Source organism: Gossypium hirsutum, chromosome A07 (assembly GCF_007990345.1).
Source record: "Gossypium hirsutum isolate 1008001.06 chromosome A07, Gossypium_hirsutum_v2.1, whole genome shotgun sequence".
Classification (NCBI taxonomy): Eukaryota; Viridiplantae; Streptophyta; class Magnoliopsida; order Malvales; family Malvaceae; genus Gossypium; species Gossypium hirsutum.
Genome location: NC_053430.1, coordinates 1,437,951 through 1,455,022, shown reverse-complemented (window position 1 = coordinate 1,455,022; position 17,072 = coordinate 1,437,951). Strand labels below are relative to the sequence as shown.

Here is a 17,072-nt window from a genome sequence, read left to right as displayed (position 1 = left end):
ACAACTTCATTTTCTAGCCTATTCTAAAAATAAAAAGTTTCAATATAAGTCCAAAGATTAGATAATAAACTAATATTTAAAATATTGCTTTAGGTATAGTTCAAACTAATAAAAGATGCTTTTCATTATGATTTTTCTTTGAAGTAGGTGTTGTTATGATGGTGATGAGTGATGGCAATTCTTATCTTCTCACCCAAACCTAAACAATCCACCTCTCTGGAATAATTTATGCTCAAAGTCTTTAATCTTGCCACGTGTTAAACAAAGGCATATTTTGTGGAATTTTAACTATTTTGGGTAAGCTTTGAACATGGGTGGAGTGGGATGTACATTAAAATATATATTTATACAAATTAATTTTTCCGTTAAAAATTTTATTTATATGTTTTGTTAAATCATGATTTAATTTTTTTTATTTTTTATATAAGATTAAATAAAAGTACCATAGCAACACCTATAGTAGAATCAAGTTGCTTTTTATCGCCTTAGCTAAAAAATGGACATAATAGCCCTTATATGTTGAACCAAAGAACAAATCGGTTCTTGTGTTAAAAATTATATTTATTTCTACTATTAAATGATGATGTTGCTGGCAAAGGAACCAAACTCTAACACATAATGTATCATGTATACCTCATGTTAACGTGATAATATTTTAAAAATTTTAAAATCTTAAAAATAAATGTTTTTTTTTTATAATTATTAAAAAAAACTATGAACCTATACAAATGGTTATCCTAATTTGTTTCATCCTAAACATGCTTTTCAAAAAAAAAATTATTGAAAATTAATAAAAATTTATGAGAAACATTTTTAATAATTATAAAAATTATATAAATACACGTTTAACATGTTTAAAGAATTCAAATATATTCATACATAAAAGATTTCATGGGTTGAAATAAATTAAGTTAAAGCTCGGTTTCAAAAGAAATTTCAAATCCAAACCGTTTTCGAATAGGTCCAACCCTTACAAAAAGGCTCATTTTATTAAATAAACTCAATCAACCAACTAACTTAAGTTTTAATTGATTTAACCCAATAAACTTATCATTAGTTGGTTAATGCTTTATTTGCCATTGAGTTTCAAAATTGCAAAATTAATTTCTTCTTTTTTTAATTAAAATGTAGTTTTTTAAACCAAATCCAACTTTTTAAACTGATTTTTCAATTCAACCCAAAAACCTAAAAGCTCTAGCTTTTGACTTTTCAAAGGCCAATTTCGGTGCAAATTATAATTTTGCCCTTCATTTATATTAATTATAAAAGATAAATATTATTTATATGTACAAATTAAAATTTACAAATAATTTATATTTAAAATTTATATTCTACAATATTAACAATAAGTTGCAATAAATTGTTTTATTTTATTTGTACTATAATTTAAGTTGTTTACTAATACCAAAAAATAATAATTTGGCATCGTGTTAATAATAACACGTGAAAATAAAGATATTTTATATTTAAGTCAATTATAATTTTTATTGCAATTATTATATTTGATATATCATAATAATATTATTAAACCACATTTTAAAAGCACTTTTTAAACCGAATGACAAATTAGCCCTAAGTTGGTTAAAGCATTTTTCTCTCTCTCTTAATCCTTTTCAAATATGAAAAATAAAACACGAATAAATCAGGTGATTCAAAAAGAAACTTACTAATAATTTGATTACTGTCACTGTAATTTACTTTTCATTGGATTATATATTATAAAAATTTAAAAATAATACATATTAAAAGTTGGTTAAATTGACCGGTTCAATTATAAAAATTTATAAATTAATAATTGACTAATTTGACTTATTTATAAGCTACATAGGCATAGTGAAAAAATTAGCTTCTAATATTTACTTCTTTTGTCAATTTATCTCTTATCCTTTTTTTAAAAAAAATTAAATTTGACACACAACATTTTGAAAAAAGAAGTCAAATTGATTTCTAATTTTTTTAAAAGAAATTACTACTTAAAATGTTAAGTTTTTAGAATGACAACCCACAAAACAATTTAGTGTGTACTTCATACTCTTTTTTTTCTTAATTTTTATGATTTTTTATAATTTTTTATAATTTTAAAATTATTTATAGACAAGATATGAAAATATCATATTAATATGAACATATAAATTACATCATAAATTATTATGCCAATTCCGTTAAAAAATAACATTTTAATCTCATTTTATAGAGAAAAATATCCAATTTAACTAAAAAATATATACATCAAATTAAAAAAAAATGTTAATCTATCATTCTGTCTTTTTCACTAGTAGAGATTAAAAGTTTAGATCATAATTTACATTTAAAAGAAAGCAGAAAAAGAAGAAGAAGTTCTTTATAATGATAAATTGAAGCAAAGGTGTAGTTATGATGATGGGAAATGACCACACTATCTACTGGTCTGCCATAATCTATGCTCAAAGCCTTTAGCTTTGCCATGTGTTGGACTAAAACACAAACCGCCATTTTTAGAAAGCTTTAAAGCAAAGCACGCAGACTTTAGTTAATTAATATTAAATTTCGTATAGTGAAATACCGATATCTACACTCTACTCTCTTTCTGCATAATCCAAATTTTATATAGGACCGAAATCTTTACAACCTAATGGAAAACAGTGGTAAAATCAGATGAAATTTGTCATCATCTTCAAGGGTTTATCATGCATGTGACCAACGCCCATCCATGCAATTAAGGAATCACTTGCATGACAAGAGCATAGATTATACATATACATACACACAAATATGTATATATTATTCAACAGCCAGTTTGCTCCACAGGCTCACTTGGAAACCCACCCTAGCTACATGGCTTCCAATTCACCAACTGCTCTAATTCAACATAAATCTTTGAATCATTCACATCTACCTCTTCATTTCTTGACATCTCTGGTACAACCCTATCATCCATGGAAACCAAAAACTCTTCATCTTGAATTGGGTCCATAGGTTCTTCAATAGGGTTCGTTGTGACTTGAGTCTCAAGCAATCTCCTCCTTTTGTTAAACTTCTTTCCATGATCAAGCTCTTTCCCTTTGTGAAGCAACTGTTGAATGAAGTTGGGGTATTTGATCATTTTAGCTAAGAAGCTGCACATCCGTCGTTGCTTACAATCGGCGAAATGAATCCGCTCCTCAACGATGCTTAGCCGATGATTCGAGTTGTCTTGTTTTTGTCTAAGTTTCGATACGTCCATTTGTAATGAATTGTGATCTTGCTTTAGAACCTCAACATCAGCTTCTAATCCAACTCTACTATTAGTTGAATTATCAATGCATATAACTCCTCCTTGTTGCTGCTGCTTATTATATCTACTTCTTCTCTTAATATTTTTTAATAAATGCTTCCTTCCTCCTTGAAACCCTTCATTTGCAAACTCCCATCTGTCTGAATCAATCTTCCTAAAACCCTAAAAACACAAAAAAAGAATATGTTAAATTTAAAAATGTCTAATTTTGAGTTTAGTCCTCTGAAATTTAAATTTAATTCCTATACTTTTTTAATATTGTTTAGAAGGTTAAACTTACACGTACGACATAGATATACTCATACCATACACGCACACTCGCACATCCAATAAACAACTCCACTATCTAGGGCTTTGAGAGGCAAAAGTAAATATTTAATTTTTAAAAATTTCAAGAGACTCCTACAGATTCGAACCCGAGTGAGTTTTAAGGTAAATATCTCTTCACCATCAGATTAATCACAAAAATTCTTCTAAGATAATTCGAGCATTCCAAATTGATAACACTGTTAACTGTTACCCTACCGTATTATCGAAAACGATGCGTTTTAATGTACCGTTTCAAATTTAACAATATTTTTAAAGGCTCCGGCTAAGACCGAAACAGCGCCCCTGTTAAACAGTGACAACCCTGTTATCAGTTTAAACTTATTATTAACATTATTAAAATCAAAACCAAATATACGCTAAATGAAAGTAAAAAATAAAAATAAAAAAGAACTAAATCTAAATTTCAGCATATTATAGGGACTAAACCCGTAATTATACCCACTAGAAATATAGAAACTATGAAAGTTCAGTGAAAATTTTAATGGGGGAAAGTGGTAAATAAAAATACTTACGTAAGTGTTGAGTTGACGAACAAAACTGGAGAAATTCTTGTGCTTGAAATATTTAGGCAGTAGATTTTCAGATAACCGGTGACAATCCCAAACGACGAAGCTATTACGACCGGAGCTCCATGAAACAATAGGGTCGGTTTTCGGATCCTCCACCATTTCAAACGTTTTCCTCAGAAACGGCGGCGGACCCAAATCGTTTAACCCTTCCATTGGCTTCGGCAAAACATCCGGCAAACTCGCTGACGGCCACCCATTGTTCCAATCTCCGACGCCGTTAATCATATCATCAAAGAGCCTCATTTCTTCATCCGGCTCTTCCTTGACGATACTTGACTCGGTTTGATCCCCTTTTCCGGTCGGTTCATTCAAAAACCCAGTCGTGTAGCTCAATTCACCACCGCCATTACCATGCTCCCAAGCTACCATTTTTTTTATTTTTGAAAAAAGAGGAACTGAAAGCTGTAATGTCAGAACAATGAAGAAATTAAATAGGAAGGAAAATTTGGAATTGAAGTTGACAGTGTTCAAAGCCTATCGCCATATTTTACTGCCATTTGTAGCTACCTTTTTTTGTTATCTCCACCTAATCTAAACCCTTCTAGTTTTCTTTATTTACATATCAGGCCCTTTTTTTAATTCAATCCAATAAAATTGTGCCACGTTGATGAAAAACAATGGGAGAACTTTGGTTGTTGTCCTTTTTTGTGAGGATAAATGGCACTTTTATCTAAAAGAAACTAGATATTTGATAATATTTTAACAAAAATATTAAATATGAAAAATATTTTTTTAAAAAATTACTACTTTTACTAAAAAAATATTTTAAGGGCTAGAAATGAATAAAAAATTTGGAGAGGCTAAAGTTATGATTTTATGAGAATTGGTTAAATTATCAATTTAAAAAATAATATTAAATAAGTTGATTTGATAATTAATATGAAACAATTGAGCTAAATTAATTTTTTTAAAATTTATTTAATTGGATTGTAATTAGTGACCTAATCAATTCGGCCAATGCGAATTTATTATTATACTAAATTATAATTTCATAAAAACTAAAGGGATTAATAATTATTTTTTCTTTTTCAGGGCTAAGACCACTATCCACCCTTATCTTCGCCCCTGGGTTTGAGTTTTACATTTCACATACAAAACCAGACCCACCATCTAACAGTGTAATATATTATATTATATAATTTATAAAGCATAAAATAGTAAAAATATCTAACAGTCTTATAATACTACAAATTAAATATTAAAAATATATATTAAGTTAATATTTGAAATTAGATTAATTATTTATAAATATACAAGAAATAAAAATAAAAAAAATATTAGATTACAAATTATATATAATTAAAAAATTAAGTTATTTAATATTGATGAAATTAGTAAAAATGTGTTGAAGTGTTATTGTTGTTGTTGGTATGTAAATTAATTATTTGTAAAAAGGGAAGAAAATCAGACAATTATCCAAATACTTGTCGTTTTGTCTTCATTTTCAACTTTGGATTACCTCTCAAGTATATTAGTGCCTAGACAAACGTGTTTGTTTTATTTGTGGCCATCATCATCATCATCATCATCATTACAAAGAAGGCCCCAAATTTTTCATGAAGCTCCTACAATTTTTGCTTTCTAATCCTCACATCGTTGTTCTGGTGCTATAATCTTCAAAATCTTTACACTGCAATTGCGTCTCGTAGCCGTTAGATATCATCACAGGGAAAACATGATGGAGACGATCGTGCGGTGATTACAAGACAACCGTGTTGGTTCCCCAACTGCCCACTGCACGGTGTCCACGTTTCGAGCTTATTGTCTACAAATGTCCATTTCTGAGGTATGAGTTCGACCACACAAAATAGGAAACAATATTCCACCAATAAGGTCATGCCACGTTGACGGTATTGCTTGCAAAAATGGTTTGAGGTTTTATTATATTATTATTTTGTTCGAATCGAGGTTTTTTATTTTGGGGGAAATAAAAGCTGCTTTGAAGAAGATTAGATTCAGCTTTATGAACCCATTTCTTGGATATGACCAAAAAAAGAATGGGTAGCCGCACAGGTGTCACAAAATGAAAAAAAGTAAAAATCAGCAAAAATATTACAGAGGCTCCAACTGTATTTTTGTCTTTTTATTCAAACTTAGAATCAATTAATTTTTATATGTTAAATTAAAGATAAAAATCACCATTTTATTAAAAATTTCATCAATTTTTAATGTAGTAATTAAAATAACCAAATAATTATATGGCTCATTCTAATATATAATGATTAATAAAAATATGGTGAAGCTAGAAAACTAACGGGGGCTTTTACGGTTTTACCTCCCTTAAATGGAAATTTCTCTTTTAACTTTTTTTTATAATTTATTAGATTTTAAATCAATAATAGTAAGATTGCATTTTGACCTCTTTAAAAATGATAAAAATTTGATTTGATCATTTTAAAAATTATAAAAATATATGCTATTAAAATGGTAAAATTACATTTTTATTATCATGAAAATATGCATTTAATTTCAGCCTCTCAAAAAAAATGGCTTCGCCCTCGAGTAAAAATTGTTATATATTTAAACAATTAATGAAATGTACATGGACTAATTTACTTATTTTTTGAGTAGAGGATAAAATACAAATTGACTCTTAGTAGAAATGCCTCCATAATATTTTTGCCAATAAAAATGGAGATCATTGGTCAAATGTTATATAGTTTGTTTTTTATTCATTTTGTTAAACTATCGGGTCAATAATAATTAAATAAATATTAATAAAATAAAAAGAATAATTAATTGACCATTAATTTAATTTTGATTTTTTATAAGTTTTCATCGATTTACAAGAGTTTATTTTATTTTCGATTATATATTATTGATTGAACTGATAAAATCATCAATTTTCAGTCTATTGATTGATAAGATTCGATTCTAACAACACATATATGAGAGGAAGGCTCTTTCAGTTAAAGAAACAACACTAATAGTTGGATGTTTGTAATTTTTTATAAAATTTAGTTGTTAACAAAAAAATTTATTTATTATTTACATTAAATTTGAGCATTGAGTTGAATCCTATTTAGATTCATAAATATATAGTTAATTGAAATAGATGTCTTCAGTTTATGAATTTTCATTTTAAATTAGTTTCAAAATTATTAATGTTACATCAATCAAATTATATTATTCAATCCGTTAAATGACACATAAAATTTCATGTAGCATAAATTAAAATGAAAATTGTAAAGAATAATAGAACGTTAGCGCATAAATTTTTAAATGTTAGAACTAAAAATAAAGTAAATTTAAAAAAAAAAATGGGTGAACGATAAAACTTTGGTAAAAGCTTTGAAAATCTCAAAACCGATATTTTTACAACCTTTATTTTTCTTTAAATTTTTTATTTTAAACTATATTACATAAAATTTGACATCTCATTTAATTTTTGTATTAACAATTTTGGGTAATGGAATAACCTTATTGATATACCTTTGATCGTTTAAGGTTATAATTAGAATGTTTTAAAATTTAGAGACTAATTTAAAATAAAATTTATAGCTTAGGGATGTATAGTAGAATTAACTCCGTGATAATGAACATTCAAATAAACATATTAATTTAAATATTATTTAGTGTTTATTTGGAGTGATAGTTAAAATTTTGAGACACTTATTTTACCCTATATAAAAAATTCAAAGACTCAATCGTATAAATATGTAAAATATATGAGCCCTATTTGAATATGTAAAATTTCTTAAGTTCCTTATCGTATAAATATGTAAAATATATGAGTCCTATTTGAATATGTAAAATTTCTTAAGTTCCTTATTTTGCAAATATTAACATTATGGAAATTGATAAATATTAACAGTATATCAATATAATTGTAAACTATATTCTCAGTGATAATTATGTCATGTTCTTAGTATGTAAATTAGTAATAATTATGTCACACTTTGAACAAATTTGTCAAGTAATTTTTGAGCAAGCATGATCAAATATTTCATCCCACATATCTCATTCTCAATCAACTATAAGAAAAAGTTGGGCATCCCATATATATATATTTGGAGGTTTTAGCTCAACAATTTATTGCAAACCTCTATTAACCAAACACCGCAATTAGAATGTTTGACTACTCAATCATTTATTTGTGCCCAAAACAACTAAAAAGGGTTCGAAATTTTGTTTACCAACACCCTCGTGATTTTCAATCCTAACAGCAAAGAGAGAGAGACATATATTCAGTTTAAAGCGAGTAAAGAGAATTTCACACTCAATCTTCTAGATACTTATGGACTTTCGTAGAAAATCATATTCGATGAAAGTTACATGTACAGTTTTGTGGGAACATTTTTCATACATTTCGAGGTTCACCTTACAATATGGGGTTAAAAGGCCTAAATAAATTATTTTAACCCCTATAAAATGAAAATGAATTTTTAAATCCCTTTCACGCTAATATCACGTTGAAGTATTATAGAAGAAAATACTTCAAAATTCGATCCAATTTATCATAATTAATTAATTAACATGTTATTTAACCGTGTTTTGAAACGTGAAAAAAACCATACACTTATATAATACAAATTCAAACCGTATCATTTTTATTTCCTACCTAAATATCAAAAAAATATTATCTATATTCGTATATTCAAAATTTACAAATATCTCAATCCGCAATCTAATCCTTAGGTGGCGTAACCTACCCCATTATTTTCTCAATTGATTTTATATTTTCTTTAAATTATAATTAAATAAATATTTTCGTAAAAATGATTATACTAATTTGATTTTCATCATGATGTAATAGAAAATTTCATATATTTTTTAATAAAACACAGAAATTACACATTATAATTACATTTGAGAACCACGAATGTGAGTAATCCATCGCCACATTTTCAAACTTTCTTTGAAATATTATTTATATTTTATGAAAATTGTAGATTTAATTTTTATATTTTAATTTGATATTTGTATTTTTAAAATTTTAAATTCATTAATTTAAGTTCTATTGTTTTTCAAAATCTGATGCAATAAATGTATTATCGTGTGTAAAGTCGTGTCAACTTGTTTTTTCACATATTACTTGAAAATAAAATTAATGGAATAACGAATGCCATTTGCGTCAAAATTGAAATTTCAAAATTCAAAAAATATAAGGACTTAGAATGATCAAATTGGATAATATGGGTTAAATCTACAACTGTATGCACAGGACATGACTAGTAATTGAATTTAACTAAGTAAATTCAACTGCTATTGTTTGGGTTAATATTAAATTTTCAAAATTCAAAAAGTCAAGGACTAAAAGTGACCAATTCGAAAAGTAAAGAACTAAAATAAATCAAATTAAAGCATAAGAACTAAATCTATAATTTTCATAAAGTATAGGAACTACAAGCAAAATTTTACCATTTTATTTTTATTGCATTACAATTTATATTCAAATTCTAATTTGCATAATTAAGATTAGATTTAATTTGTTTTATATGGGATTTGGGTTTGGATAATTTATTTGGGTTGTGTTCGTTTATTTTGATTTTGGGCCTAGATTTAAATAATTTAAAAATATTTAAATTAATTAATTCGATTTTAGATTTGGAAAATGAAATCTAATTAATTTATTATGGGTTTGGATAAGCGGCGTGTTTGTTTATGGTTAGTGTAACAACAACGATGATAGTGAAATTAGATATTATAGCGACACTGTAGTGTGAGACAAAAAAGTAAGTTAAAGTACCACACCGTCCATCCAAACCCACCCTTAATAAGTTTTAATCGGCTATTTCAACTAATAAAAAATAAAAAATTATTTATTTAAATTGACTCAATTTAATCAGTATAATCAAATTTATTCAAAAAAATTTTAAGAAAATTTATTCAACCAAATTAGAATCCACTCTAAAAGTATCCAACTCGATTATCTAATCTAACCTCTAAGCTAAGTTTTATAATTCACAAAATTATTAAATATTAAAAATCTATCATATATGTATACATGTAAAAATTACGTATTTAAAATATAAATATATTATATTTAAAAATAACAAAGAATAAATTAAGAAACGTGAGGCTTGAGAAACATATACGTAATATGTACGGAATTAAAATAAAAATTTAGTTTAATTTATGAGTAAAAGGAAATTTATTTTTCTCATTCCTCTCTCTAATTTTTGTTTTGCTTCTACTTTGCAGGTTTGAGTAGGAACAAAAGAGGCCTTCTTTCTCTCTCTCTTTTTTGCCGCTTTCTTTTTCTTTTTTCATTGTGTTTATTGGTTGCTGTCTATTTCGATGATCGGGGTACGACAGTGATGGTGGTGATGATTGTTAAATAAAATAATTTTAAGGAACAAAGTGTAGTAGATTAAGACTTTTTTTAATATTTACGAAAATTAAAATTCAACAACCATAGTTATTGGTGATCATGGGTTGAGTAACAGAATTTTAAGTTTGTTTTTTAAGCCTGGTTTGAAAATGGGTCTAAAATTTTATCCAAACTTGACTCAGATTAAAATTTTATCTAAGCCGTAGCTTAGGCCAACCCGCTCATATTAAATTCTTTTATAACATTATTTTTATATAAAAACAAATTTTAAAAATATAATACATCAAATATATTAAAAATATTAAAATAAATATTTCTTAATAAATTAAAAAAATATTTATACTTAAATAATACTAAATTAGGTATAATTAACAAATAAATGCATCTAAAATAATATCAAAATTAAGAATAAAACAATTTCTAATAACAACAACAAAATATTAACAATATAATAACAAAATCTCAGCAAAAGTCAGGTCGGGCTCGGGGCCATAAAATGTTTATCTCAGACTCAACCCATTTAAAAAATAAATTTTATTTTTTTGAAGCTATATTTTTATCCAAGGTGGTACGGGGATAATAAGGTCTAACCACAGCCACAAAGCTCTTGTTATGGTGGACCGGCTTTTACGTTTGAAGTAGATAAAAGCCACACGATAGCTTTAGCTTTAGCTTTGGCTGCAATGGCTACTGCTTCACTCATTTCCTCCCCATCACTTCTTCCAACTAAGCCATTAACAATTCATCGGCAAAATCAGTATCATTACACGACAACCTTCAGAAATCGAGCATCCTTCAAGCTTCTAGCTGCCAAGCTTCCTGCTGGTGTACGTTCTTTTCTCCTGCCTTCTTATTGTTTTTATCTTTTAATCTATACTGGGTTTTTGTTTATAAGAAAAAACAAATTCAGGTTGAAGTCCCAAAAGTAGAGCCAAAATTCAAAGCACCATTTCTTGGATTTACGAGGACAGCTGAGATATGGAATTCTAGGGCCTGTATGATTGGCATAATCGGTGTTTTCATTGTAGAACTGGTAAAGTGTGTCTCCACCTTTTCTGCATCGTCCATTGGCAATAGATTTTCGAATTTACGGTGTTGCGTTTTTCAGATTATAAACAAAGGAATACTTCAGACGATCGGGGTAGATGTTGGCAAAGGTCTTGATATTCCTCTCTAAAGGTTCAACCCAGGAGACAAGCACCATAGCTCTATCTATATGCCGCTTAGTTGTATTAAAAATCACAACTCAATATGTATTTCATTTCTTAACTCTGTAACACTTTTGACTATTGTTATACAAATAATATAAAACGTGCCACGTAAAATCTGCTCGCCCGTGCGCTCGCCAATCATCCTAGTTGGTAACTTATGGTTCGGCTAGCCAGGGTCTTGCTCGCTATCAATTTGGCGAGTTCCCCAACAGCTCGCCTATGGTCTGGTGAGTCCTTTGTTAGGACACATGCAATTTTTAGGAAGATAACATTTCATCCCGTATGTAGCTTGGTTACTTCAAGCCTTATATATAAATAACGATAAATTACCTTGAAAAGGACAAAAAAAACAATTGTATGAATAAATATTTTTATACAAATGCAAAATTTTTGCGGAACCATATCATAACAATAGAAAAATATATATTTTTTAAATCCAAAAACATTTATTGGAAATTATGCTCAGACAGGGTCGAAGCCAGAACAATTTTTTAGAGGGAGTCGGATAAGCTTTTAATTTTTTATAGTCTATATCTTTATAATTTGTAAAATATTAAATCAAATTTTTATAATTTTAGAGGAGGTCAAAGTACAATTTTACCTTTATTAATTTAAATTTTTAAAAAAATTATAATGACCTAAATAACAATTTTACAGTTTATAGGAAACCGGACCCTTGCCAGCCCTCCTAACTTCGCCCCTGTGCTCAGAAAAAGACACGATGAAAGAAAAGATAGCAAAGTGTATGCACAACTATGATTAGCAGAATATAAGAGAAATCATACCTCGATCATAAAATAGATTGCTCCATAAGAAAAGGTCAAATTGTGTTATTAGACATTATACTTTGAGTAAGTTGTAGTTTTAGTACCGTTAATTTAATTATTTTTAGTCTTTGTACTTTTAGAATTATAAAATTTTAATCCTAGCAAGAACTATTAAATTCATTAAATTCTATTTTTTTTCAAAAATTGAGATGCCATACATATTATCGGATGTGTAATATTAGTTTATCATCGCTACATATTACCCCCAAAAATTTGATTCACATATCAACCAATTTATTAACTTTCTCTGAACTAATATCTCAACTAATATGATTTAATTCAAACAATCCTCTCCATTAATGGAGTTAGGTTTTTTAAAGCTAAAGGATTTTGTATATTTGTTTGAAAAGAGGGCTATATTTTTAAATTTTAATTTTAACCTATAAACGCTGCTCACTTAAAATCTTAAAAACTCCCATATTCCCTTTTCGCTCCAATTTCTCTCATCTAGGGTTTTAGTGCCCGCCCTCATTTCTCCGAATTAAATTTTTAAAAAGAAATCCCCAAATGAGCAAAGAAGCAATTAATTTCAACATGTCCGATCTCGGCGACGGTAACTTAATTTTCTCCTCTAAAATCCTACCCTTAATTGTTTTTTTTTTCGCTTCTCATAAATATATATTTTTTGAGTTTCAGCTCTTAACGAGGAAGCTCGAGCTGGTCTCGTTAACGCTCTAAAGGTTGGTGACTACTCGAATTATGTCATTTTTGGTTTATTTGATTTTTCAATATTTTAATTTTTAAAATTTAAAAAAAATTTGGCAGAATAAACTTCAGAATCTTGCTAGGGAGCACACTGATATGTTGGAGAGCCTTTCACCAAATGTTAGAAAGCGTGTTGAGGTTCTCAGAGAGATCCAGGCATGTTCTTTCTTTTTATGCTTCTTGTTGTTGCTTTTGCTGTGTGATGTTCATTACTATATTTGCTTGTTGTTTGTTTTGTTTTTTTGTCATATTTATTTAATTTAGGGTGGGATTTACTTTCATAGTTGAGAAAGTCGAACTTAATTTGTTGAATTTATGTTAATATCTGTACTGATTTTGATTCAAGTTACTTTGATAGAGTACAAAGTTCTATGTTCTTGCTGTACATTGACTCTCTTGTTCTTATCTAGCCAGTTAAGATTGTTGTATTTTAATTTTAGTTTTTTTTTTTTTGCTTACAATGTGGTTGAAAAAGAGAGTCCGTTTTTTGATTGGGTTCTTTTTTATTTTTTCAACAGGGTCAACATGATGAGTTAGAGGCTAAATATTTTGAGGAGAGGGCAGCACTCGAAGCTAAATATCAGAAATTATATCAACCTTTGTATGCCAAGGTTTGTGATTTTAATTCTGTTTAATTGGTCACCGTGGTATTTATTTGATTAATTATCATATATGTAGCGATATGATATTGTGAATGGTGTTGCTGAAGCTGAGGGAACTACAAATGATGCAGCCATGGACCAGAAAGAGGATAACACTGCTGAAGGTATGATCTTATTAGTTTGGTTCCCTCCCCCTCCTCCCTTTCCTCTATAGAAATGGACTGGTATTCATGCAATTATACTTTATATGCAGAGAAAGGAGTACCTGATTTTTGGCTTACTGCCATGAAAAACAATGATGTGCTTTCTGATGAGGTTGGTTATCCGGTTATAATTGTTCTTTGGTTACTTATTTTTTATTTTTTCTCCTTTTTGGAAATAGTGATGCTCAATTGTACTTATGATTTTGGAAGCAGATCACTGAGCGTGATGAAGGAGCTCTCAAATATCTCAAGGATATCAAGTGGCATAGGATAGAGGAACCCAAAGGATTCAAGCTTGAGTTTTACTTTGACCCCAATCCTTATTTCAAGAATACTTTGTTGACAAAGACATATCACATGATTGATGAAGATGAACCTATTCTTGAGAGAGCTATTGGGTAATTACGGTTACCTTTTCCTTTTTCAAATGTCTCATTGGATTATTAGATTACAAGACATCTTACATTTTAACTGAAATTGTTTTCCTCATGTTTTATAGAACGGAGATTGAACGGTATCCAGGAAAGTGCTTGACGCAGAAGATCCTCAAAAAGAAGCCTAAGAAGGGATCGAAGAACGCCAAGCCAATCACTAAAACAGAAGACTGTGAAAGTTTCTTCAACTTCTTCAATCCTCCTGAAGTTCCCGATGATGATGAAGACATTGATGAAGATGCTGTATGCAAACATTAAAATAGCCATGTAAAATTTGATGATTGATTAATTACTTCTACTTTTCTAATCATTCTTTCTTTCTTCACAGGCTGAAGAGCTACAAAATCAAATGGAACAGGATTATGACATAGGGTGCATTCTCTTTTCAGCTTTTCTCAGTTTGAAGTCCTCTTCTAGCTTCATATAAACTATATATTTGTTGGCTCTTTTTTCTCATCTTCTACCTGTTTTTTTGTGCAGGTCAGCAATTCGAGACAAGATTATTCCACATGCAGTGTCATGGTTTACAGGAGAAGCTATTCAAGGAGATGAGTTAGAGATAGGAGATGATGATGATGATGTGGACGAGGATGAGGACGAGGATGATGAGGATGAAGATGAAGATGGAGATGACGATGACGATGATGAGGATGATGAAGGAAGTAAGACCAAAAAGGTACATGATCCTTGATTTGTCTCATCTTATATGAATACGGCTTATTTTCCTTTTGGAATTTCAAGTGATGCTAATTTTTCATTCGATCCTTGTTACAATGCATGAAAATGTTGCTGCAGTCCTCATTTGCACGAAAGGTACATAAATTTCATGTAATTTATTTATTTTACCCTTGCCCCCTCATGATGAAATTGATGCCTGATTATTTTTATTATGTATCGTAGAAGAGTGGAAGAGCACAAGGGGATGGGCAGCAAGGTGTGAGGCCGCCAGATTGCAAGCAGCAATAGGGGGCTCTAATTGCTGCTTTGCAAGATGCATGGCAATGTTAAAGCTTGCATGGTCTATATATGATATGTTTCATGGAAGAAAAGGGGTAAGGTTGATTGCAGGTTTGGTGGTTATTTATACATGTTAAAACCATGAAATATGATTGGTTTGGAGAACCCTTCTTTCCCCTTGTTTTAGGGTGGGTTGATTTACTAGGATGTGACTGTTAGTATGAGATTTTCTCTATGTGCATGTTCCCAGGAACTCGAGTATATGTCTGCCATAGTGTTCTTATTATATATACATAGCTTGTCATCAATTATTTTATGGCTTGTGTGATTGTAGTTATTTTTTAATTACTTGCCAATTCTTACAGTTGATTCTTTTTTTACTTGGATTTGCTCCATGGTTCAAAAGGAAGCACCATGAGTATTTTGCCTTCTAAAAGCCTACATGGATTGTTGAACTTTCACATATTTTTATAATTAATTTAAATATAAAGTAGTGTTGGGCTAGGTTGATTGCAGAAAAAGTAGTCAAATTCTGTTCTGGTACTGCCTGGAATGCTCCATTTCAGTAACAAACTTTCAGTTTCGTTTTGGAGACGGTACCATTGTGTTCCGGTATATGCCAGCCGGTAAAAATACTTAATTTTTTTGTTATTGTTATTGAATGATGGATTTTGCATTTTATTGCTTATGGATCAATTTGTGGATTTGTATTTGAAAAGTTTATTGATGTGTATTTTATACTTGAGATTTATTTAATTTTATTATTCCATATTTGTAAATCTTTATATATATTTTAAAAAATAATTATAAATCCAAAATGAACTCTTTTTAAAAGAGTTTTTGAAGTGGAATTTCTTACTTTAGATAGTGGGAAATTTATATCAACTTGTGTAATTTGTGAAATGCTTTTTTTGGAATGTGAATGTGATAGAAAATTATACTAACTATTGCCTTTTTTTTTTAAAAAAAAAAGAAAAACTAGTAATTTGTCTAACACTTTTTCAACTTTTTATTTACGTGGAAAAAGATAATTTTTGGCGGTTGATCATAAGTTTGTAGGAAAGTAATTAAATTTTGGTAAAAATTATTAAATTATTAGTAAGTTAATATTTTGTTCATTCGATTTTAAAAAATTATAGAATGATTATTAAATTATTTGAAAGTTGTTTATTTAAATTAAAAGTCTAGCTAGTAGATGGATTATTCGATGATTGATATGAAGGATCAGTATCTATTTACGAGTTGAAGTACATACTTAAGATTTAAGTTGATTTGATGGTTAATGTCAAAGATTGGAGAAGAAAGTTATTTGAATTTTTATTTACAGATTTGTGACAGTCAACTTGTAGACAAGCGGTGCAACTAAACAATGTTATACAACATCGATTTTAATAGCTTAATGACGTAAACGACAACTTTCTAATAGTTTAATTATCATTTTATAATTTTTTAAAGTTGAACGACTAAAATATAAACTTACTAATAGTTTAGTGATATTAGGTGTAGCTTACTCGTAACAAAATTTTAAGGAATTAAAAAAAAATCCATGAAAAGTAAACATTTTACATCCTACCAAACATCACTTATAAAAAAAAGTTCAAAAGCAAGCAAGAAATACTTATTTTAGTTTCTTTCTTATATGAATTTGAGTTGATTATCGGATACAACAAGAATGTGGTTTGCAATTTGAAACGTTAAAAAGATATT

General features: G+C 28.6%; 3 protein-coding genes across 3 annotated transcripts; 2 read left to right on the top strand and 1 right to left on the bottom strand.

The window, feature by feature from the left end:
• Window positions 1-2,567: 2,567 nt before the first annotated feature.
• On the bottom strand, window positions 2,568-4,676 carry LOC121231953 (heat stress transcription factor A-2). Its single transcript, XM_041117104.1, has 2 exons — window positions 4,096-4,676; window positions 2,568-3,415 (listed from the first exon to the last, which is right to left on the bottom strand). The coding sequence occupies exons 1-2, from the start codon at window positions 4,519-4,521 to the stop codon at window positions 2,807-2,809; spliced, it is 1,035 nt and encodes a 344-aa protein (XP_040973038.1). The 5' UTR covers window positions 4,522-4,676; the 3' UTR covers window positions 2,568-2,806.
• A 6,234-nt stretch (window positions 4,677-10,910) lies between these two features.
• Window positions 10,911-11,751, top strand: LOC121231952 (light-harvesting complex-like protein OHP1, chloroplastic). The gene is made up of 3 exons (XM_041117103.1): window positions 10,911-11,253; window positions 11,337-11,459; window positions 11,535-11,751. The coding sequence occupies exons 1-3, from the start codon at window positions 11,110-11,112 to the stop codon at window positions 11,601-11,603; spliced, it is 336 nt and encodes a 111-aa protein (XP_040973037.1). The 5' UTR covers window positions 10,911-11,109; the 3' UTR covers window positions 11,604-11,751.
• A 1,062-nt stretch (window positions 11,752-12,813) lies between these two features.
• LOC121231951 (nucleosome assembly protein 1;3) lies at window positions 12,814-15,681 on the top strand. The gene is made up of 12 exons (XM_041117102.1): window positions 12,814-13,017; window positions 13,101-13,144; window positions 13,230-13,325; window positions 13,688-13,780; window positions 13,848-13,935; window positions 14,025-14,086; window positions 14,188-14,372; window positions 14,474-14,651; window positions 14,737-14,780; window positions 14,889-15,084; window positions 15,204-15,221; window positions 15,309-15,681. The coding sequence occupies exons 1-12, from the start codon at window positions 12,972-12,974 to the stop codon at window positions 15,372-15,374; spliced, it is 1,116 nt and encodes a 371-aa protein (XP_040973036.1). The 5' UTR covers window positions 12,814-12,971; the 3' UTR covers window positions 15,375-15,681.
• Window positions 15,682-17,072: the final 1,391 nt, after the last annotated feature.